This window comes from Drosophila mauritiana, chromosome 2L, assembly GCF_004382145.1.
Source record: "Drosophila mauritiana strain mau12 chromosome 2L, ASM438214v1, whole genome shotgun sequence".
NCBI classification, from domain to species: Eukaryota; Metazoa; Arthropoda; class Insecta; order Diptera; family Drosophilidae; genus Drosophila; species Drosophila mauritiana.
Genome location: NC_046667.1, coordinates 15313929 through 15338364, shown reverse-complemented (window position 1 = coordinate 15338364; position 24436 = coordinate 15313929). Strand labels below are relative to the sequence as shown.

General features: G+C 40.9%; 2 protein-coding genes, 1 long non-coding RNA gene and 1 other non-coding gene across 6 annotated transcripts; 3 read left to right on the top strand and 1 right to left on the bottom strand.

The window, feature by feature from the left end:
• The first annotated feature begins 527 nt into the window (after positions 1 to 527).
• Positions 528 to 645, top strand: LOC117135353. Its single transcript, XR_004459007.1, has one exon. It is a non-coding gene; the product is annotated as a U5 spliceosomal RNA (small nuclear RNA).
• A 423-nt stretch (positions 646 to 1068) lies between these two features.
• LOC117150521 lies at positions 1069 to 2571 on the top strand. Its single transcript, XM_033317441.1, has 3 exons — positions 1069 to 1437; positions 1507 to 1608; positions 2319 to 2571. The coding sequence occupies exons 1-3, from the start codon at positions 1183 to 1185 to the stop codon at positions 2463 to 2465; spliced, it is 504 nt and encodes a 167-aa protein (XP_033173332.1). The 5' UTR covers positions 1069 to 1182; the 3' UTR covers positions 2466 to 2571.
• Positions 2572 to 4072: 1501 nt separating this feature from the next.
• On the top strand, positions 4073 to 23599 carry LOC117136630 (G1/S-specific cyclin-E). Of its 3 annotated transcripts, none has more exons than XM_033297622.1 (6): positions 4073 to 4421; positions 11306 to 11433; positions 14189 to 14519; positions 21232 to 22502; positions 22568 to 22793; positions 22906 to 23599. In XM_033297622.1, the coding sequence occupies exons 2-6, from the start codon at positions 11414 to 11416 to the stop codon at positions 23176 to 23178; spliced, it is 2121 nt and encodes a 706-aa protein (XP_033153513.1). In that variant the 5' UTR covers positions 4073 to 4421; positions 11306 to 11413; the 3' UTR covers positions 23179 to 23599. The 3 variants fall into 3 exon arrangements, with proteins under 3 accessions (XP_033153513.1, XP_033153519.1, XP_033153527.1); XM_033297628.1 differs by lacking the exon at positions 4073 to 4421 and adding an exon at positions 5638 to 5791; XM_033297636.1 differs by lacking the exons at positions 4073 to 4421; positions 11306 to 11433; positions 14189 to 14519 and adding an exon at positions 20325 to 21081.
• LOC117136649 lies at positions 6894 to 8687 on the bottom strand. The gene is made up of 2 exons (XR_004459111.1): positions 7780 to 8687; positions 6894 to 7720 (listed from the first exon to the last, which is right to left on the bottom strand). It is a non-coding gene; the product is annotated as an uncharacterized LOC117136649 (long non-coding RNA).
• Positions 23600 to 24436: the final 837 nt, after the last annotated feature.

The following is a 24436-nucleotide window of genomic DNA, read 5'->3' as shown; positions in this document are numbered from 1 at the left end:
GGAAATTTAGCTATTTTTGAATTACTTCAAATAAAACAGAATAAAATATAATAAAGTTAAAAATTATGTTGTACTTTATTATGGAAATATGCTTGGTATCCACGAATTTCATTCGAAGACTAATAACGTGATATTTATCTATATTTATATAGTAATAATATATTGGCAGCTTCCATCATGCAAAAAGCAGCGTAAAATTGGCAAAGTAGTTGATTTTGATTATTAATGTGCTAAAAAGTTTTTATTAAAACATACCTAGGTTGTTATAATTATGCATTAGTTTTTTGAAAACATATATTATAAATCTGACTACTATATCGATATCCTTATTCATATTCATTCGTAAACATTCGCAAAATTAATTGAAAATAATAGAAATGAAATCATAGCTTGTTATAGTAGTTTTATATGAGTAAAATTATTACCATAAACATATTTTAGGGGTTGTTTGCGTGTTAGAAACATTATGATTCCCAACATGTTCAAGCACTTTCTAAATGGTAGGGCAGATAATTTCCGATGTAAAGTCACTCTGGTTTCTCTTCAATTGTCGAATAAATCTTTCGCCTTTTACTAAAGATTTCCGTGGAGAGGAACACTATAATGAGTCTAAAATAATTTTTTTTGTAGTGCCCGGCAACTTCGGTAGCTGGGGTATAAGAAATACATGAAAAATGGGTACCCCAGGTACAGGTTTCAAGGAATATCTCAACTCTCAGAGCTCTACCTTAAAAAGGGCCATTTCTATAAAAATTCATAAAAAATTATCCACAGTTTTTGATATAACTGAAGAAGATATGAACCAGCCCATAAAAAATTAATTAATGAAATTAATTTTATATTGTGCTTGTTATGTAGGCCTAATTAAGTAATGATCACGAAAAAAATGCATTACAAAATTATGCAAAGATGGAGATCACATATCTTTAAAGGGTACTAACGCTTCCTTATACGTGTTGCATACTTTTCAACGGGTCTAGTATACCCTCCACAGTACGAGTAACGGGTATTCAAAATACCGTTCGATTGTTGGCCAAGCGCAGTTTCTGGTATATTTGAGAGAACGGTCACACTGGCGGCAACAGCTGTTCTGTTTTTCCATTGTCGCTGCCCGATTAAATTATACAATTGTTGGCGTTTTCCAACGTCCACATCGCAGAGTCCAATAACAAACGGTGCAAAATGGTAGTTGGTGGTGCCTCGGAAACGGGCGGCGTGAAGCCGATGGTCATTGCGGGCCGCATGGTGCGGGAGCGCGAGCGCCTGATCGGCATGTCGCCGGAGGAGCGCGCCTGGCGCAAACAGTGGCTGAAGGACCAGGAGCTGCACCACGGACCCCGCAAGGTGCCCGCCCTGGAGCTGGAGCTGAACAACCCCATCAAGCGCTTCTACCGCGCTCCCCTCGACAAGGTGTGCAATGTTTTGGAACCCGTCCTGGTGAGTTGTTGTCGTGGGTATTATGTAATCAAGTTTTTGACCAGAGGAGCATCCGTTTCTCGCCTGCAGGGCTTCCAGCGCGCGTTCACCGTGCGCTACTGGACCGGAAAGGCTCTGCTCGCCCTCACCGGAATCTACGCCGGCGCCTACTACTTCAAGTACAACCAGAATGTAAGTTAATTGGTCTAGGATTCAAGTTGGCTAAGCTATAAGTATAATACTTAGTATCGAATGGTGATGTATCTCAGCTATAGTTAGTTGCACTAGAAAAGTGTTGTCGTAATGAAAATAGCTTCAGTCCTACGCTTTTCATAATATGCAAATAGGTAAAACGAATCTAAAGACTATGGTACTAATATGCCTATTTACTGGTCTCAAAACATTATAAATTCAATTCAGAAACACCATGTAAAGTATTTAATATATGTCCATGCATGTATGACACTAAAACTTCGTATAAAAACTACTAAATCGTTGGCTAAAATTCCAAAAACCTAGCAGTTAAAAGAATCTATCATGTATATTTTAAATGTAAGGATTATATTCAATTTCAAACTTACTTTACAATTTTATAATAGTTCTATTCATAACTCAAAAGACATAGGTCGTCTTGTTGCGTTGTATTTTTAAGCGCTTGAGAGCTGTAAAAACCGTTGAAGTTATTTGAAAGTTGTGACAGTCTTGAAAGTTATATTTTTGTTTATTAAGGAAATTCGTTTAGATTTCAAATGCTACCATCGAATAAGAAGTTTCATTGCTCTAAGGCCCTTATACATAAGACAAATCTATAAGATCGCCTTTCTTTAGCAAATTAGCTGTTTTATCGTTTATAATATGTATTATATTTATAGTTTAATGATCCCTTAATCCTTTTTTTTAAGGACTGGACCCGGAAGGGCGGCTGGCGTGTGATCCACTCGCGCAAGCAGTGCGTGCCCGGAGATGAGGGCTATCCCAAGGTCTCCGATCGATCGGCGCCTTCCGATTACGCGGCTCGCGGATTCAACGAGTCGCCGCTGAAAGCTTGAAGAGATGATCGTCCCCGAGCTGGCTTAGTGATTTTGCTTAAGTTTGAAACGTAAATTAATAATATCAAAACAAAAATCGCAATAAATATGGAAACGAAAACACAGAGCAGGAGATTGAGAGAGTGGATTGTGGTTTTGCCATGGCCGCGCTGCTGAAGTTGAGGTTTTTCTGCTGCGCTTGGCGGATATTTGCCGAAAAGCAAACTTAGCACTTTGCCGGTGTGCTCAATTCGCTGAAATTGTTAATTATCGGCAGTTTTCTTTTATTTGGTTTTTCGAGCTTATGAAGAAACCAGGCTGCGGTCGAAGCTCCAAGAAAATGAGATTTTCTAATCAGGTGTGGCAAGTGGCATTTAATCACATAATATTCAAATCAAATTGATAACTAATAATTGAGTGAAATAAATGAAAATCGGCAGTAAATCAAATTCTTACGAAGGTGTCATGAATATTATTTATTGGATAAACTTTAAAACATATTATCTTGGAAATTAATATATTCTAATACAATTTATAAAGCTTCGAAATAAAAAACAAATATTTTAAAGAAATATTTGTGTGAGGATATTTATTATCAAAAGTGATTGAGTGAATTAATAAAAGAGTTCTAAAAATACAAGCTATATTAAAAAATGATTATAAGATATAATAAAAATATAAAAATGATTTGGTTCAATCTTTGAAGTTCATAACTTAATTTTTTAAAGTTAAATATAAAAATCAAAACCAACAACTTACATTATAAAAATTAGTCAAGAAGTTCCCTCAAGAAAATTATTCGGTAATTATTAGTTAGTACTGCCTTTAAATGGTTATTTAATGGATAAATAACAGCCTATAGAAAAAAGTTGTAAATTAGTAAAGTGGATTGAAATCAAACAAATTCAAATAACCCGCGCCTCAAAATTTTAAGTTTGTGTGTACTTCTAACATTTAGTATACGAAATTTGCTATAATAAATCAAAATCAATATTTGAGTTAAGCAACAAAAAAGAGCATAAAAGTTTAAAACCATTAAATCATTTGAGTGACATCTGTTATTGTTTGAAAAGTGCGCCAAAAACTAAATCGATTAAAAATCAATTAAAAATGAAAGTATCTCCTAAATTAAAAAATTATTACTTGAGTGTTCTTTTTAAATTTAATTACTAGATAGTCGCATGATAAAAGCAAGAACATAACAATAAAACGAAAACTATATAAGCGTATCAAACATGCGTTTCAAATAGCGCGCCCAACAGAAAATCAAATTATTTAATATCCGTTAATCGAATAACCAAAGCACCTTGTGCTGACAACTGTTTTTATATAACATAATTTCATCTTTAATTATTTCAAATAGAGCGCGCCCTTGGGAATCCCGTTTAATGCTTCAGTAATACCCCAATTTCAGATATGAGCAGCGCGGATAAATGGTGAATTAAATATGCAGTGCAGTAAAAGTCAGGCTAAATTGTACAAGTTATTTTTCGTAATTCGAATAGCGCGCCCAATAAAAATCCCGCAACGCGATCGGCCGAGGTGGCAACGCCGCTGCCACTAAACTCCGACACTCTCTTTGCGCCGTGTGGCCAGATGATTATGGCCTTTTTTTTATTGTGTGGCTATTTGCTCTTTCATCGCTCTCTCGATTTCGATCTCGTCGCAGTGCCGCTTGCGATCATTGTGTTACTTTGGAGTCGCTGAAAAATCGCGGGGATCGCATCGAATTGGCCTTGACTGGCGTGGGGTTGAGCTAGCCGTGAAAAAGACCGTGGAGCCAAGATAAATCTGCCCAAAAAGGTGACAAAAAGGAGGCTACACTGTCTTGCTGGCTGTCGTGCACTAGTGTGTGTGCGTGCGCGTGTGTGTGTGTGCGGCGGTGTGTGCAATTTTTTTCATCACCATTCCCAGTCCGCGTGTGTTTTTCCGTCTGCAATCCCGCCGAGAATTCGCCCGAATCCTGCCCAACAGCAGGTGAGTGATCCCGGCCAATTGGCCCATTCGATTGGCAGCAGGTGCAGGGTTCGAAAGTTCGTGAACTTGCCTTTTAAGCCATCTCCCTTAGACCCCGTTTTCCCCATCTACATTCTACCAGTCGAAAAGTAATGGTAAAAAAAAACGTGAGCAGCGACGTCGACGTTTTTGCCTCTTTCTCTCTCTCTGTTCCCCTGCCCCTCTCGCGCTCTCATCCGCGCCTTCTCTTTGCGCGCGCAGCTGTCATCGCTGTCAGCAGCGCGCGCCGACGTCGGGTTCCCGCGCGCGGGAAATCGTCAAGTTCAATCGATTCTAATTTGGCCGAATTGAACGGGATTTTTGATTTTAGTGAAAAATCAGATTCTGCGAGTTTTAATCTTTCAATTGGTTGCAGGCACGCATAGGTTTTCATTTAGCTTAGCCGAGTTATAAGCGCTCGAAGTTGGTGCCAAAAATGCTCGAATGTTAATCGATGACAACAACAAAGTGGCAGTGGTTTGTTTGGTTTCAGAGCAGCGATGCCACCTAGTTGGACCTCAGTCATCGTGTCAGATGTTTTTTGCCTGCAGTTCATAAAAACTACTAGAAAAGCATATTAAACTAATTAATTTCAGGCTTCTGAAGAATAAATAAAGAAAATAAAATTTCACAGACATATAAATACCCTTTAAGGTAAATTTTTTAACCTTGAATTGATTTTGGAGCACTTTAAAAATAATAAAAAAAAATAATTTCATATTAAAATTTAAATATATACTTTCTGGAGGCCATATGTGAATTAAAATTGGAATTTGACACAGAAATAAATCTTAGGTACTTCTGTATAACCACGATATATCCGACTAAATCCGCCCTTCTGGCATCTTCGCCAGCTGTTTTTCGACCACCCAGCTGACTGGACGTCGAACCTCCAATTGTAGTCTGACTAGCCTGTTGGGGACTCCAATTGCAGACTCCATTCAATAAAATGCGAAGCTTGCCACCAGCGGCTTCATCGCCCCGTCTCGCTTTCTCACGCTCTGTTCTTTGCGCGGGAGATGCTCGCCCCATCTCCGTCCCTCCCCTAGAGTACAACAAAGTTGCCCCCTGTGTTTGTTGCATTTTTTGGCGCTTCGGATCCGCCTGTTTTGGCGCGTTCCTCATGCACACTCGCCGCAGTCGCAGTCGACGTCGCTGCTTTTGATACCCAGTTCCACCAATTTTTTTTCGGTTTCAAAGCGATCACTTTGCTGCCGCCGCTCCGCTGCTCGTGAAGTTTTTTCGTGGCCGGCGACGACGACGAAAAACTCTCGAAAAACGTTGTTCAATTCGCTTTAAGAAAAACAAGTGAAAACACCGGGGATATTAAGCATTTTTCCGCTAACTAGAAGGTAAAACCAATTGCACAATGGCCTGAGTGGATAAAAGGCAATACGTTATTCAGAGTGGAATAAAATATATGACGCGTGTGCGGTGACAAGTGTGTGTGGAACAGTGAAGTAGAGAGCGGGAGAGAATGCTGCGTTTGCCGTCGTGTCTTTGCATTTTTTGCTACAAATACAACATCCTCTTATAAGAAAATTGACACGCTGTAGGATTTAACCGTTGCTTTCTGATTGGCAAGACACGGAGTGTCCAAATGGTACAAATGGTTTCCCACACAGTGTTTAGAAAACTCCCATAAGTGAGCTCCCATAACGAAAAGTGTCCTATTAGAATTAAACCGTTATCCAATGGGAACAAATCGGAAAAACCTATGAAATAAAGGAAAGCTTCTAATCATCACGTCTAAAAGTGCACTGAGTTTCTTATGCGTAATCGGAGTTCAGTGAACTATTACGGCTTTTCTTACTATAGAAGGCTTGAAATGCAGCTGATGGCTTATTCGCTGCTGTTTGGGCCAACTTTCTAATCTTTCTCCCGCCCGAATTGCACTTTTTCCCGCCATTCGCATAGATTTTGGGCGGTAAAACAAAACTGCGCCAGCCCAAACGCCTAATTCGCGCCACTTTGCGTTTCTCCATTCTTTCCCCATGCTCATTTCATTTTTATACGCTTCCTCCAATGACACACACACAAGCACAAACTTGGAAGAAATGCGCTCGCTAAGAGAGAGGGTAAGCTCTCTTTCTCTCGCGCTCTTCCGTTTTATTCCAATCAGAACAAGCGAGTCAAGTTATTTTTCCCCTTCCCAACCAACACCAACAACAAACAAAAACGTTTTAGTACTGCGCTCTAAAACGGAAAAAGAGAGAATTTGACTGCGACGTCGAAAAAATTCGGAAAATCGCCGATCAGTCGACGAACCTTTTGAAAACTTGACGAACACGAAGCAGAGGTCAAAGCAAAATGGAGAAAACGAGTGAAGAAGCAAATAATGAATTATGTCAAAAGTGGCGCAAAAATCTTTGGTACACGAAACAAAGAGATTGTTAGTGGTATTTAGCCCTTACCCACAATCTACGTACATACATGTTTACATGTGTAGAAATATTAATAGAATTTTATTTATTGTAAAATCGTGGTTATAATTATTTTTCTGAGTAGTAACTATGTACGGTGAGTGAGCGAGATAGACTGTCAAGTGGAGAATGGAGTTCATTGATATTTCTCGGCGCTTTGCTTTCGCTTCCCCTTCGTCTCCACCTTGCTTCGCGCCATCTTCGTTCTCTCCTCTCCTACTCTTCTCCTCTGCTTCCATTTACCTGCCACATTCATTTTGTTGTTGTTTTCTTCGCAATTTTTGCTTTCTTCTTTATTTTTTGCATTCTTTTGACGTTTTTCAGTTTGCGTGTTCGCTTTTTGCGCCGTTAAACTTTTGGAGTGATGTTGGCGGGGGTGTGTGCGGAGGTGGGTGGTGTATTGTTGATGGGGTAGCTTTTTGTATACTTAATTTTTCGATTATGTCATGATCGTGCCGAAAATCCGCCGTTTATGTTTAGATTTGACCAGTTTGCACCATAGGGAAATATAATTCTTTCTTAGAAGTGATTTCGAAAAAAGTAAGAGCATCAAGTTTTTGATGATTCAGTAATGAGTGTCCTGAATTTTGTAAATTTTCCCAATATTTTCGACCAGGTGATGGAATATTCCTTTGTTTGACCCACCTAAACACTCCTTATATGACCTATTCAAATCCTAGTCAACACCTTTCAATTCTTCTCGTGATCAAGTGCTTGCCACCTTCGAAAGCGGTATGTCATCAAAGGATTTTCTAGACGAGCTCGGAACCCAAACTGATCTCGAATATTTTCTCATCATACTTACATAAATGGTTATAGGAATCCACACATATCAACTGGCCATATTAACCCGAATTCCTAGTAAAATACCAACAATATTTCTCAATTACAAGTGCGGAATGTTTTACAAATATTACATGTTCTCCAAAAGGATGAGTTGTGAATACTAACTCCTTAAATAAATGGTTCACATGTATGTATATGTGGGCATTTTTTTTATAGTCCATACACAGTTTTGTCGCTGCGGCAGAAGAATCCGATTTGGAATCGGAATGAGGTGAAGCCGTATGTATGAGGGGCAGAAACAACAATGATAAACAGTTTCCAGTTATTCCCAGACAAACAAAGGATAGTCCGACTGGCGATTTGTGGAGCGGGGCAGACAGGACGCAGGCCACTTGAGCTCGCTGACTCGCTGTGGGCATCCTTTTAGACGCTGCTAAATATAAACTAAATAGTCAATTGAGCGCGTCCCGATGTCCTAACGGCTACTTCAAGGCCATCGATTCCTGGAACTGGAACGCCGCCGTCGCCATCGCCGCCGCTGCCGCTCCATTCAAGAACTTTGATTTGTTCTCCTCCATCGGCTGGGCCGGCTTTACTTTCACACGCCGTTTTGCCCAGGCGGCGCTCTTTAGATACCCGGCACACAGATACTCAGATACTGGGACTCACAGATACACTGATGCGCGCAGGCGAGGATCGACTTTCCTGTTTTCGTTCGCAGTACCCTGTAGTTCTGGGCAGGGTGGGTGTATGCGACTGAAGCAACACAGCAAACTTGGGCCAATTGACCGTTAGAATTTAAACACATTGAAAAGTCAAGTTTATAAAGGGATACTCAAAACATGAAGATAGGTTATAACTTTTAGTAGTTTATATATACATATTATGCTGATATGGTTCGAAAGAAGTATGGTTTAGGCTTTCGATTGCAGATAATATCTACCTGATGAACTACATAATACCCAGGATTATGGAGTTCATTGTTACACAACTTCTGCAGACTTTCGTTCCTCCGAGTTCCAATTAATTGCAAGAGTGCTGGCCACAACCACAACAATGGAGAGGAGGCGGCATGGGCATGGACAACGCCACAGATGCCCAGATGCATGTGCATTTATCTCGAGTATCTCAGGAATGTATCTCGCCGCATGTGCAGAGGAGCCCAAAATGCAGCCCAAAAAGGACGCACAAAAATTGCAGACAGTTGAAGACGCCGGATAACTCGAGACCTGTTTTCCCTCTACATATGTACACATATAGTCTGGCATATACTCGAGATACATACATATTTGTATATATGTATATTTTTTGCGCTCTCCTTTGCGCATTTTGCGCATTCTTCTTTGCATTGCCTCAAGTTGCATTTCATATTGTATCTCGAGACTTGGTCCCATTTCCTTGTGGGAAATCTTCCGCACAAAGCAAATATTCCGAGATGAGGAGGGGCCTTTGGATTTGCCGCAGAAATATACGGTCGACTTTATTTTCGACACTCGGTTTTCCAGTTAAATGACCTTGGAGGACCCCGTCCAGGTAAACAGATTCACTCATGCATCGTGCACCTTTAATTAGGCGCTGTGTGAAAAGGAAACCCACGAGTTTATCCGCTCGATCCGCGGCATTATTCATATTTGTATACCTGTCGCCGCGGATTTCGCCCGAACTGGCAGCTCTTCACTTAATCTTCATTAGAGGAAGTTGCAGCCTGCGTGTGGGCAGTTCCTGCAATTAGTTAGGCATCTATCTTAGTCGCTGGTATTTGGACAAGAATAATACAGTCATTTGTTTGCCAGTGGCCCCTGTCAACTGCTTTGTAAAACTAAAGGATATTTCGGTATCATTATTAACGAATATTAATTTGAGGTTGTTTCGTGATTTACAAAATAGATTAGATTAATCCGACTATTAGCGATGTTAGATCTATAACAGACAATTTTTCTAAGATTGAAACTGAAAGATAAATGTCTATTCCATTGCGTTTTTAGGTTTCTGCTGTATCTTAAAGATACATAATTTTTCATAATGTTTTTTGAGCTCGAGTACTTACAAAACCTAGATCTTTATTTTGGGATTACGATTAAAATGTTGATCCTATTAATTGTTTTATGATTTTTAACATATTTTAAAATGGCCAAAGAGATGCACAAGTTAATAGATCTTTTTTCTGTGTAAGGAAATTTCTTTGTTGTAAATAGAATAGTCAGGGGGTTGAAAACTAAGAAAGCAAAAATGCTCTAAAAGGACTTCGGGGAAGCAGAGGGAACCTAATTAATTAGGAGGCATATCCGCAATTAGTGTGAAAATGATGGTTGGAAACAGCAAAATATTGTGCATGAGAAAAGGCCGGAAAACGCATAAGAAAAGCGAGGCAAAAAGTGAGGAAAATAGACAATCCGTTGCGTAAGAACAAGAAAGTAGGGAGAGAAAGTCTCGTTGGCTAAAAAGCATTCGCATTTGGGGTAGGTAAAAAAAGGTGTCGAACTGAATGGTAGGCCGAAGGGAGGTCCATAAATCGTGGCGAATATAACGCCAGGCCCATATGTCACACGGAAAAAGGAAAATATAAATGAAGGAAGAAAAGGAAGCGAGGAGGGGTGGGGAAAAGGAAACGCGACAGGATACAATTAGCGAGGGGGAAGTCAATTGAAGTTACAAAAGCAACAGCAGAGACATTGCCCGAATCCTTTTAGTTGGGGTAGGATCTTCAACAGCTGCCACTCCACGCCCCTTCCCCAAACCTATCCACTCCACTCACCTGCCCCGCATCGCATCGAATCCATACTGTTCAGTTCTAACAGAAGGTCAGCGATCAACTCTAGCCACAACAGGTGCATCGGGGCAATAAGGACTCGGCTCCTCGATATAATTAAGCGTTGTAAACCACTAGAAAATGCGGACGTTGCGCATGCGCCGAATGCGATGCACCTGACATCGGTACACTCAGAAAATTAAATACACTAATAAGTCATGCATTACGAAGTTAATTATTTATTTATCAACGATACTTCGAACTTGCAACAACCATTTGGCATCTAAGCTCTATTGATTTGAATAATTTAATAGCACTTGGAATATATGCCTAGTGTTTTTTTAAGTGTACAGGAAATTCAAGGGGAGCAGCTGAAGCTGAAACTGCAGCAGAGGGCATCAATCGAGACTCGTGGAAATTCTATTATAATAAAAAGATGACCATTCCGTGACTACCTGTTAAGATGACCCAACTCTAAAATAGTCTTCCCACCCATCTTTCTATTTAAGTAATTTGAATATCTTAGACACACTTTGCACCCCAAAGAAAAATATTTACTTTCTTCCTTCGTTTTGCTAAAAGCAAAAAGTTGGTGTATATATGTTTTTTCGAGAAAAACTCACGTAAACAAATTTGTTTGGGGTTTTCGAAGCAAGGAGACTCTTCGGCCACATGCTGTGTGTGAGTTTCCCTCAAGGATCATATGTTGTTTTTTCCACAAGGATCTGCAGATAATGTTTTACTAACTGTTGATAGGTTTTGTGAGGTCGTAAAAACTCGAAAACGCGTCACATGTGATGACCATATTCTAGACACTCTTTATATAGTTTATATTCCATTTATAGTTTTTTATGATTGCTTTACAATATTAATTTATTAAGTTTATACTTTGTTTAATTTATTTGCAGTCCCCTTTAAATTATACATTTCATTCAAAACATTTCTGCTTCTGACGAGCAGCTTAAAAACAAGATTCAGGATAAAGAACCTTGACGGCTTCTCAAGGCCGTACAATTATGGGTTTAAATGCCAAGAGGTAAGTTTATGCGTTTTTTTTATTAATTTTAAATAATTTAATTTAATATACGATGTTTTAAGGGGTTAGGTATTTTTACGTTGCAGGTGAATTATTGTTGCATACCCCAACAAGTTCGATTTGAGTTGGTAAAGAAGATCTTTAGTTTCAAGCAAACCTGCATGTTTTTCTTGACATGTCTTATGATCTTAGACATTTCCTTTTCCCATCAAACACTTTTCGTGACTTCCACTTCCTCCGCAGCGCTGACCAAACTAATTAGCACCCCACATGAAAGCCAAGAGGCGACTCCCCAACGGTCTGAACTACCATTTGTTTCTAACTTCCTGTGGCGACATCCGATCGACTTCCTTTTTACCACTAACAAACTATCCTGGTAGGCAGCGCGTCTCCCTTTAATTCTCTTAACCAAAAGTGATGTTTATCTAATAGCTATTTCGTAATTATAAAGCGACAGAGCCCAACTGGTTATGCCCGAATACGCCGCGGGAAAGTAGGACCCGCAGGAGCTATAACCACTCGGGCTCCTACTGTTCCAACCTTCTGACTCAAGTGCGATAATCTAAAATGCATTTTCACTGTCAATTTCCAAAAAAGAAAAAAAGCCATCTGTTTGTAGGTGTTAAAGTCGAGGCAGCGTTGATAACCAAGTGCCGCATTCCACAACACTCTGCATACCTTTGCAGGACCTTTCCGAGGTCCTGCGTGTGATTAGTATATAATTGCGCGCGAAAATGTCATTAGAAAAGTGTTTAGTTGTGGGACGGTTCAGGGTCAGCTTGGTCATTCAGAGGGTTGGGCTATGAAGGGGGTTTGTTTGGTCGGGCTTGATAATGCTGTCACTGCAGACACACACTTTTTGTGGCTTTTGCAGTCATGTCCTGGACAAAAATTAATTGAGTTTAATATGTTTTCACCCTGCACTATATATTCTTTTTGCCTGTAGGTAGTAGGTGCCTGCGCATGACCATAATTGCATAATTGCCTAGTCATTTGGTTTTGTCAGTTGCGTCCCCGTTTGCCATTCAACATCATCATCATCACCCACCAAACCCCCGGCGACCCACTGATCACAGCGATCACTTAAGTGATAGTCCATTTTATGGACATATTTCGTGGTCAGCATGTGTGCGACATAATTATTGGTATGTGTTGCGAAGCTATTTCCCTGCCATCTATAACGGAATTTATCAAAAATGTCACGGAAGTTATAGTTCAGGTTGTTCAGATTCCATTGCATACTTTTGAGGGCATGGGGTAGCACAAGAAACGCATATAAAAATGTTAAAAAAAATGATAAATTCTAGTAACCTCAAGAGTTAAGATCAAACACTATGGCTCCACATAAATTCTCAAACATAACTGTTTTGTGGATACCAATGAAACGAATAAATAACTAATTTCTAATCGAAAAGTCGCCGTTGTTTTATAATTTATCATGTGAGAAAGATCCATCCTTCGATAGTCCACTTATTATCCACTGGACCAGATTCCAGGAAATACATCTTAGAATTTTTTTCATATCATCTCCGAGATAGTCACCCTACCCTTTGCTACCTACAGGGATTCGGATTTGAAACGGAATAGAAAGGGGAAACGAAACCGAAACAAGGTACATATCTGGCTTTGCCGCAAAGGAAAGGAAACTTTCACCTCGAAATGACAAATTTCAGTTTGAACCTTAAGCCGCGGAGATGTCGGGAAACCCCTGACCCCGAACCACCGAGTACAATGAAAGAAAGCGGGAAAAACTTGCAGGCCGCGTGCACGTACGCTCCATTAGTCCTTTCTCGCCATAACTCATTTTTAAGCGATTTCATTTCCTCGTAATTTACTACGTGATTACTTTTTCTTGTTCATTAAACCATTAAACCCGATCGATAGTGCAGGGCAAGGATCAAAACAGGAGGCTGCAATGCCGAGCCTCTGGCCAAGAGAGAAATGGCTAAAGCATTTGAATTTATGTATGGGCAGCAGCCCTTTTTTTGTATTATCCCTTTTCACGAGTTCCTTAAGAAGGGTTTTTGGTCCCAAGGGTTAGATTTCGTTTTTTGCTTTTCCTTCTGCTGAGCTCCTCGCTCAAATTGCAAAAATTCGCGCATCGAATTGCTTAAAGTGCAGTTGCTTGCTTGCATCGCAACACTTGAGAGTTGCGCCGCAAGGATTCATTTAACATCTGTCCTTTGAAGTATGGAAAATTGTATTCTTCCCGTTTGCCAGCCTCCTGCATTATGCTAATGTGCATGCAAATTTGCCAAAATTGCTCAATCTCGAGGAGGAAAGGCTTTCCTCGGGCCCTCACAACGATCCCATTTCCATTTCCCCCGATCACTCATCTCGATTTCAATTTCCCGGATGTTAAATATTAATGTATCCGTTGGGCGCCTTAATCTCGAGTCTCGCATCGCGATTCGAATGCCGTGTCAAAATTCAATGAATTTATGTTCGTTTCGTTTGTATCTATTTTAGAACGCCCCTATGTGATTTGCTGCACAGCCTCCGTGGCATATTGAATTTCTCTATTTTGCGAAAAAAGAGGAGAAATTGGAAATAACTGAGCTTGGTTTGGGTTCACAAAAATATGGGGGAATCTTTAAATCGTTGGGTTAGATATAATCAGTTATGTTGAAGTATTCTATCTAATAGCTGCTCTTAAGGGACATTAAACTATATAAGTTTAGCTATGTACTTAGTAATTTAAATTATTTAGTGCTTAACTGAGATTAACAAAAGATTCCTTTACTTTCTTTTGCAGTGTTTGTTCTACCAGCAGCACTGAGCCAAATGGCAGCATAGTCACCACCGCCCCCAGCAACGGAGAAGTGAGCAGCAGCATAGTCGTCGTCGTCAGCAGCAGTAGTATCAGTAGCACCACCGATAGTCCAATCGCAGTCCCACATCCAGATCCAATCCCATCAACATCGTCCTCTTCAGCGCCGCAGCGAAGTGAAGAGCTACCAGGAACCTCAGCCGCCTCCGGAGCCGTCGAGATGTGCTCTTGTGATAGCCAGAACCTTGCAGCATCCACAGCCGCGACTTCCAATGGCAATAAACGTAAACGGCGTTTAAGCAGCGATTCAAACGAGGTACGTAATCCAAAACATAAAGCCAGACACAGCGCAGATAAGTTTTATGAATGAAGTGCTTTATCATGCCATGTGACCTCGTTGATTTTTGCAATCTTATCAGGGAAACGCCAAGAGGGCGTCGTTGACACCCAGGCAATCTAGTGTGTTTCAAAAGTGCCTATGCATTTCAAATTTATTAAATATTCATATTTTAACGAACTCTTAAACTCTGGGAATTCTCTGTTCTCTAAATTCTTGTCTTGTTATTCCCATTTTCATTCTAAATTAGAATCTATTAATTTAATCTAGTAATCAAAGATTAGGTTGTTTATAAGCTCAAAGATTTATTTCCAAGCTGAAAACCTGATTAATTGTGAACTCTGTTAATAATAATACTATAAACTAACAATCTACATATATATTTGAACCGTTGAGCTGATCTCTGATATATCTTTTTGACTTCGAATAATACTTAAGATTTTGAGCAATAGCCATTTTGTATATTTATCTATTTGATTATAGTTTCCCAATTGCTTTCATTGATCAGCGATCGCTAAAGAATTCCCCATTTTTGTATGTTTGGCAAACGATCTTCTATTTGTACTTCCATTTGAATGGACAGCCCTTTGGTGGCTTCCACTCGTTTGGCTGCCGATCTTCATTTGATCTTTCGCTGCTTGAGCTCTAGCCAAATAAGCCGTTGAGCACGTAGACAGCTACTTGGCACTTTTGCGCGGGCACAATGCAAAGATGAGCCCAAAAATAAACGCTACTTACTGAAAGGGCTCATTTATCAGCATCCTTGGAAGCCTTGAAGTCAGATCTCCGCTCAAGTAGCTGCAATCAAGGCGGCGAACAATGGCTTCCTCATCTCCTGGCGGCTCCTCACGATGGGCAGCTGTGTTGGTGCAAAGGATTTTTTTCTCCAGTGCTATATGAGTTATGGAGGGGAGAGAATATTCTCCTATACGTGCAATGAACTTGCAGAAATTGTTTTCTTGTTTGATAGTTTGGTACCCTCTAAATGGGTATCTTTATCTTTGGCAAAGTATGAATATCTGGAAGTTTTCTTATATTAAATCTAAAGTATGTTATGAGGACTATTCTGGAACATCAGCTTTTATTTGCATATGTTTTATTGATAAAATGGAAATCTAGAAATTTAAATTATTTATAAGGTGCCTTGGTTTAGACTGAGAATATTTCATAAAATTAAATTGAATTCTCCAGGGTATTCAAACAGTCTGTTGCCTAACAAAAGATATCCTTGGTTATTTTTTTTGCTGTTTTTTGTGTAGTTTTTTGTTTTTGCAACGTTTCTGCGCCTGGTTTCCCTGCCAAACAAATGTCATTCGCGAACGAAAAAAAGTGGATGGCAAGGAAATGTCTGGCCCCCTTCAGGCGAACTTGGTTGAGTAAGAGAATTCCGAAGGGGTCCTTGGCAGTATGCCGAGCATATGCATGCCAGGACAAAGGAGCCGGACTAGGAGCAGGCGCGGAAGCAGGAGCAGGAGACAGAAGGCGTCGTTGCGCATGCGCGCACACCTTGAGTCCAAGTCCGAGTTCTCCAGGGGTGGGTTTTTCCAAAAGTCAAGGCGTCGGCAAATGTCCGTTAGGGCCGTGGTAAGAATTTGAAATTGCGATAGTTATAGGTTAGCTTGAGGCAGAAGAACTAGATCAAGACAGTTTAGGGATTGGCATCGGGATGGGGACGGTGATGGGTAAGGGATCGTGGTGTCTACCGGAATGGGACAGAGCTGAAACCGCAACACACGAACGAACTGGCGGAGGGGTTGAGCAACGCCTTATCCTTTTCAAGGATCACTGGGCCGAGTTTTTCCCTTTTCTTTTCGTCTCTAATTAAATATTCATCGAGACGACATTTGCTTCTGCAGAAGATTCGGAGCATAAAAAAATTGTTTCCAACTGGGTTGCATTTTGCTACCCCGTTTCGGGACATGTTATCCTTATGCAAATGCCTTGCCCGATCCTGCCACGTCTGCTCATTAGATTTCCGTTAAACTTTTATGCAAATCATCCGGCTTCGTCCTTCTCGAAACTCTTGTGTCATCTGCTTTCGGGACACGCAGAACGCGTCTGCATCGGAATGCGGTCTTGAAATATTATACAATATTTGTTTTGCTGCTGGCACAGGATCAAAATTATGGTATTATTTTACCAATTTGTCAGTGTAATGTAAACCCCTTTTTCTTACTCTTTACATGGCAGGCATGAAATCGCCGAAAGTTCCTTGTTATTTTTTTTGGGAAACTTCTTTGTTTCTTTTGTCCCGAAAAGGGGAGTTGGGTTTGCTTTCGCCCGGGTTTCCTTGCGATGCAATCAAGTGTGGGTCTTGATTTCTGCCAAGTCAGTTTCGGGACATTGTGGGAAACTGAATTCAAGTTTCACTTTCCCAGATTGCATCCCGATTTGGGATCATGCATCGCCTGCTTTGTAATTCAAAGTTTTTTTCATTTTACAGAGGATTTTATTTAGCTGGAGGTAAACAAGAGATAATGGTAAACTTGGGCAGCGATCTGTTTTCAGATTAATTACATTAAGATTCGTCTGATGAGAAACTAGTTTTTAAGCTGATAATTTTAAAAGGTAAATTATTAGATAAAAGAAGAACAGGTTTAATAACGTAATTGGAGTAAATCAACTTATTTCAATGGTGATAGATACTCTAAAAAGTTGGCATATCTATCCCCTGAAGAAAATTGTCTTTCCTGACTATTAATCAAATTCATTTTTCGCATTCAAAATTCATTCGCGGTTTGTCCTTTGTCCACTTACCCTCCTCCCGTTTCACCAATGTGATATGCTTTAATTCGTTTTGTCATGGATCTAACCAATTGCATGATTAATTACATGTCCAAGCAATTTCGCCGTCCCCCTGGCCCACCGAATTTTCCATTTCCCCGATGATAAATCCAGCAATGTCACCGCGAAAGTGTTGTGTTGGATTAACCCTTTCTGGACTGACCAGGGGTCAGTTGAATTGGTTGGAAATATGAGTGTTTGTTATGGTCCTTCGGGGATTTGTCTTCTGGCATGTTGTTTGCATATCATTTATTAAAAGCAGAGCAGCGGCGATGTCCCAAAAGTGGACAGGACTTTGGCTAATTTTGAACGATCATCAGGGAAATTGTAGTATGTCAGCTTTTGTGAGTCCTTCATGAAAATGAAGTATTTGAAAACAAAACCTCTAGCTTGATCCTGAATTTCAAGAAAATCATAATCTTTTCAAACTGCAAACTGTAAAAATATTAACAACTACCGCACATTGTAGAAAGAAATTAAATGTTATCAAAAGTCTTGGGGGAGAATTGAAAAAAAAAACTGTAAGAAAGGAAAAATAAATGGAAACAACAATGCAGCATATTACACGAAAACAGCGGTGAAAAAGTTACACCTGGACCCACGCCAAGGTCTAAAAACTAAAGGTGTTTCGGTTTCGAGCAGACGGTCGTCGAAAGATTACGACACATAAACGCAGGACTTTGTAGGGTAGCCAAAAGGAGAGGGAGACGGACACAATGGGGCACCAGGACATCGAGTATTGAGGTCGGCGACGCAGCAGAGGTTGTCGCCTAACAATCGAATTGCTTCTTGACTGCTTTTCGTATGTACCCATAACTTGAGGAACTGCATCATCTGTCCCTGGCTACCCATGGTCTCCCTCCCAGTGAGATCTCGAGAGATGTTTTGGGTGCCTCTTCCTTGTGGGCTGCGATTTTGAAGGAGCTGATCGGGATGTGAAGGACGATTGCAGCAGCTGCCTGCTTGGAGTTGAGACTTAAATCCTTGAGGCAGCGGCGGCGGCGGTGGCTTAAGGGCAACAACCCAGTTTAACCCTTGTTAAACTTGGGATGCAACCCTCCGGGTCCAGATTGGTCCAGATTCCAGCCCACTTTACAGTTCACTAATTTCTCACACTCACTCCGCCGATCTTTCTCTTCGAATCCGTCATGTCGTTAAGTAAACTGGGAATTTTCTTGCATAATCTTTGTGATTCCATAACGCTTGACCAAGTCCAAACGGCAGATGCAATGTCCACGCACCAAAAGCAAAAATGAAGTGAAATAATAGGGCTAGAGGAACGGAATGTCCATTGTGCTGGGAGATGGCTTCTTAGGCCATTGCACGCTTTGATTTTAATTACATTGCATCTGGGTGCCTTGACATGTGTCCATGTCCATATCCATGTCCATTTTCATTTTCATTCCACGATTGCCGTTCCCGGTTACCTACATCATCTTCTCCTCGGAGGGTTGTTGTAGTTTGTTGGCCAGAAGAATAAGAAATTAAATTTGTCATGCGTCTTGGACCTTCCTGTCTTGCCTCAAGAACAAAAAAAATGTATTTATCCTCGACTCCAGGAGGGGAGTTCTGCTCGGTATGTTTGTCGAGAGAAGGCAAACCTACTCAGACAATTAAAATTGTCACATAAATATCGCAATATTTTCCCCCATTTTTGCCGAAGAAATTATGTGAAAATCTTTAAGGGGCAGCAGGGTTGGTTGATATTGTTAAGCTTTTACGATGTGTGAGATTGACTGTTAAGAAAGTTGACGAAATGCAGTCAGTATTTGATAAATTATATGGTGTGCACACCTTTTTCAATCAAAGAAGAGATCAATTGCAGTCGTAAACCAGAGAAAATTGTAGAAAAACTAATGCGAATATCATATGGATTTTATATCTTTTGTATTAGTTTACTGCTTAGTTTAATGGGCAGATATGGACATTTAAAATATTTTTGATGTATATTTTTCAGTCAAAGTAGAACTGCAAATAATTGTGCCAAATATTTAAAACAGAAACCCAAACTTCCTAAACTTTTCCAATTGTTTTAAGTGATAGTTTTGATATATTTCAATAACTTTTACTAAACATTTAAGATAGAAAAAGCTAGGAGACTATGTCTTTCTTGAATTGACTTTCAAAACTTCCCAAAAATTTTTAAACGAAATACGTTCATAAATGTGTTTTTTATGTTATCAGCAATCCAAGACATCGTGTCCCATGTTGAATACATTTTATTGTACTTTATGGACTTTCTGATTTTGGCTTCTGTTTTCCATCATCTGTCTGCAAGAACAATGGTCAAGGATTTCAATTGTTTTCGATTTTCGGTTCCATTTCCATTTTCGTTTTTTGTTTGTGTCATTTTTGTGCTGTAATCTTATGAGTCGGTCTCCGGTCTGGCTGAAGGTTCCATTAGGCTCGCTCTACTTTTGGCTTTGGCACCGCCTCATCCCTCTGATCAATGCCAAAAGATAATTTATTATTTGAGTAGCCTCCAAGATGCAGGAGATTCTAATGCAGCCGCCGCTGGCAGCTCGAGCCAAAAGCTATGGTGCTAGCAAATAGTAATTTATATACTCCCTATGTACTATTATGTGTCGCTATTTTGAGGGTTATGTAGGTAGTGATTTTCAAAACGTCTTGCGTCTACCTGGACGGAAATGTTGACAAAAATAATTGTAAAAAGGATCAGGAGCCACAGCCGTCAGTGGGATTTGTTGTTGGGCCGATAAACACCCAGAGGCGAAAAATGCAATGCTGCAAAGGCAAAAACAACACAAGTCGTCGTCTCAAGATATACGGATATCTTGGGCAACCAACCCCCGATGGAAAGGGACGGCAAGTTGGTTTGGCGATCCGATCCTGTTTTACCGCTGTTGTTGCAGCCGCAGTCGGAGAAAAGCAACCCCTATTTTCAAGACCGTTGCATTCGTTGGGCAGGATAACGACGATCGGGAATCGGGGAATTCGGGGATCGGCGATCTGGAACGGAGAACGTCGAGCTCAGTTGCACAGCGCACGTCAACGCGATTGGTACTCGATCAAGCCAAGAGCGGAGTTAGCCAAAAAGAAAATAAAATATACAAAATAATACATACGAACTGAAACCAAATCCAAATTATTCGTTGCCAAGTAGCAAATGTTAAGACTGATAAATATATTTATACAAACCAACAACAGCGAGTGCAAAGAACTAATTTAAGAACCGGATTTGCCAAGATCACCTACCAACAACAACTACCAGAAACAACCAACACGAAGCCAAAATTGTTTTAATGCTATAACCAAAAATCTGTTTGCACAATTATTTAATCATACCAAAGAAACAACGCAACAAATTAATTCCAAAGACTGCCACTAAATTTATAACATCAAAGTTAAAAGTGCAATAACGATATCGTGTTATAAGTGGATCATACCAAAAATATTTAAAAGCAACAAAGAAATCCGTTCGTTCCCACGAGAAAATCCAACGAAGTGCTATTGTCTTACCTCCATGCCATTCCATAGTCCTTGATCTTTTGTGTGAACTCCTGGCTCCTCATTTTGTGCGGGTGCATTCGGTCCAGCAGCAGTCCATCTATCAAGGATTACCAATTTTGACAGGCGTGCCCACATAAATTTCCCCAAAACCTCCTTCGCTAATTAAATTCGGAGCACGTTTCTAATTCCGCCAGCCGGGTGATCCTGTTGTTGTCTTGAGTATCCTCTCCACTCATTTGTTCATGTTATTATGAAGTTGGAACAGAAGCGCAAATTTATTGAAATGGTAATGATTTGAGAAATATGAACTACTATTTAAGAAAGTAATATCTGAATATGGCTTAGTAATTATAATATTTTATTGACTGCTTCTACTTTAATTTGAAGCATTAACTTGTACGATTTACTTATTTAAATATAACTGTTCCATTTTCAGGACCCTGAACTCGGCTTTGAGCCTCCATCAGCTAAGCGCCAGCAGCGACTGCCCGCTCTCTATGGCAGCGAGCAGGGCAATCTGTCATCGGTGGCCTCCTCGGTCTACACCTCGCCCGTTGTCTCGGTTGATGGCCAGAGCACCCAGGAGCTGCTCAGCATACGTAGCTCACCGGCCGAGGAGCTGCCGGAGGCGTCACACAGTCCGCTGCCGGACAGCCCGGACAGTCCGCCGAGTCCGGATCGTGGTAGCAAGCAGACGCCAGTGGTGGTGCGCTACGCTGCGGAGCAGGTGGTGACCAGTACAGTGGTCACGCAGAAGGTGGAGGACGATGACCTTTTGGACGACAGCTGCGAGGACTACTCGTACGACGAGGATGAGGAGGATGATGTCGAGGAGGAGGACGACGACGTGGAGATCTACTCCTCCACAATTTCTCCAGCCTCCTCCGGCTGCAGCCAGCAGCAGGCGGTGAATGGAGAGCGTACTCCCGGCCTCCCAAATCACCAGGAGCAGATCCATCATCCGGTCAGTGACTTGATGATCAACATGCGGACGCCCATGTCGCCGGCAGTGGAGAACGGTCTGCGCCAGTGCCCACTTCCTGCGCTCGCCTGGGCTAACGCCGCCGATGTTTGGCGCTTGATGTGTCATCGGGATGAGCAGGAGTCGCGTCTGCGCAGCATCTCGATGCTGGAACAGCATCCCGGACTGCAACCACGTATGCGCGCCATCCTCTTGGACTGGTTGATCGAGGTCTGTGAAGTTTACAAGCTGCATCGGGAGACCTTCTACTTGGCCGTCGACTACCTGGATCGCTATTTGCATGTGGCGCACAAGGTGCAGAAGACGCATCTGCAGTTGATCGGCATCACCTGCCTGTTTGTGGCCGCCAAGGTAGAGGAGATTTATCCGCCAAAGATCGGGGAGTTTGCTTATGTGACGGATGGTGCCTGCACAGAGCGGGACATCCTTAACCACGAGAAGATCCTGCTGCAGGCGCTCGACTGGGACATCAGTCCTATCACCATTACCGGCTGGCTGGGCGTCTATATGCAATTGAATGTGAACAACCGCACTCCGGCCTCGTTCTCCCAGATTGGCAGGCAAAAGAGCGCGGAGGCGGACGATGCCTTTATCTACCCGCAATTCTCTGGCTTTGAGTTTGTGCAGACCTCACAGCTGCTAGATCTGTGCACCCTGGACGTGGGCATGGCCAACTACTCCTACTCGGTGCTGGCAGCGGCCGCCATCAGTCATACATTTAGTCGGTAAGTTAGATGGAAGTTACTTCCCATGCGAAATGGTTATCTTACCGAATATTTTTCCTTTTTAGGGAGGCGGCTTTGCGTTGTTCTGGCCTAGATTGGCAGGTGATTCAACCTTGCGCTCGCTGGATGGAGCCCTTCTTCCGAGTGATCTCCCAGAAGGCCCCCTACCTGCAGCTGAACGAGCAGAACGAGCAAGTCAGCAACAAATTCGGCCTGGGACTCATCTGCCCCAATATTGTCACCGACGACTCGCACATCATCCAAACGCACACTACTACCATGGATATGTATGTAAGTATCTAAGTATATACAAAAATGTTGAAATGGGTTACATATTTGATACCCTTCGAATACAAAGCGTACTTTATTCCGTCAGTTACTTATTGAGTCTTCTATCTTTCAGGACGAAGTGCTTATGGCCCAGGATGCGGCTCATGCCATGCGCGCTAGGATTCAAGCTTCCCCGGCCACCGCGCTGCGCGCTCCCGAAAGTCTTCTGACGCCTCCCGCCTCTAGTCACAAGCCGGACGAGTACCTGGGCGATGAGGGCGAGGAGACGGCGGCCAGGAGCGGCATCTCCTCCACAACCACATGCTGCAACACTGCCAGTAACAAGGGCGGCAAGAGCAGCAGCAACAATTCGGTGACCAGCTGCAGCAGTAGAAGCAATCGCTGAGAGATGCGCCTCACTGCTCTTGGCCATCATCCTCTCACACTCACCACACCCGCCCAAACAGTCTACGTTAAGTGTTTCTTATATTTAAATTATTTTTGTTAAGTGAAAAGTTATTAGTTGCCTAATTCCTATGCTAAAAACATATTTAATTTGAAATTATCCACGCGCTCTTGATTCTCAACTCGCGATATAATCATTTTCCTCGCTCAGCTTAATATTTAACTTTGTGTATTTATAGAAAAACAGAAATATAATTTTAAATGTACACTATCTATAAAGCGCTCAAGCTTATATATATACATACACTTAGAGTATAGCAGACCAGGCAAAACTGAATTAACCATTAGACTAATACCTGCTGAAAAGGAGCACAACACTATCCAGATTTCAGTGGTGACGTTCTCATAAACCAAGTTGGGTGCCTCAAAAATGAAACAACAAAATATGTTCGCAATCAGACATGTTCAGCTTTCAACCAGTCAGTCAATCATTTGATATCAATCACCAAGCAGCAACTAACAAAACTAAAACTGACAAAACAGGAGAGGGGCAGCAGTGGCCCGGAGCACAGCACTTGACTAACCAACTAAAATTAGCATATAAGTCGAGGGAATTTATCTAACTCTACTAATGCATTTCATTCGACAATTAATCCTACTAACAATGAATCAACAAACATGACAAGTCCACAGCTGACATGGAGTGACAAAGAAAATGGCAATTGAAGAAGTAAAGAATTAAATATTCATGAATTGAACACCCAGAACAGACTATATGTATTCATATATACATCATTGTACAATTTTTTTAATTAGACTAATTTGCCATAATTTGCTAAGCAAATAAATACTGTACATAAAACAAAACATACAAAACGCACAAAAACAAGAATTACCCGTATCTGAAACGCATATAATATATTATTATATAAGTGTACAATTCTTTATATGGCTTAAAATATTTTATGTACATTCAAAAGGCAAACACGGAGAGTAGAAAAATATTATTATTCGTTAGCTTAGGCATAAATAACATGTAAGTGTTCATATGATTAAGGCTGGATTGAAAACAAAAACAAACAAAAAACCACAAAAAGAAAAGCAAACAAAAAAAACTAATCTATTTATGTTTTATTTGTAGTTTTAAAAGCAATAATCATTTTAAAATTATGAATTTAATTTTAAATATTTTCAGAACTACGCTTATATCCATGATTTGATGTTAATAAATAAACGATCGCAAAATCGTAAACTAAACA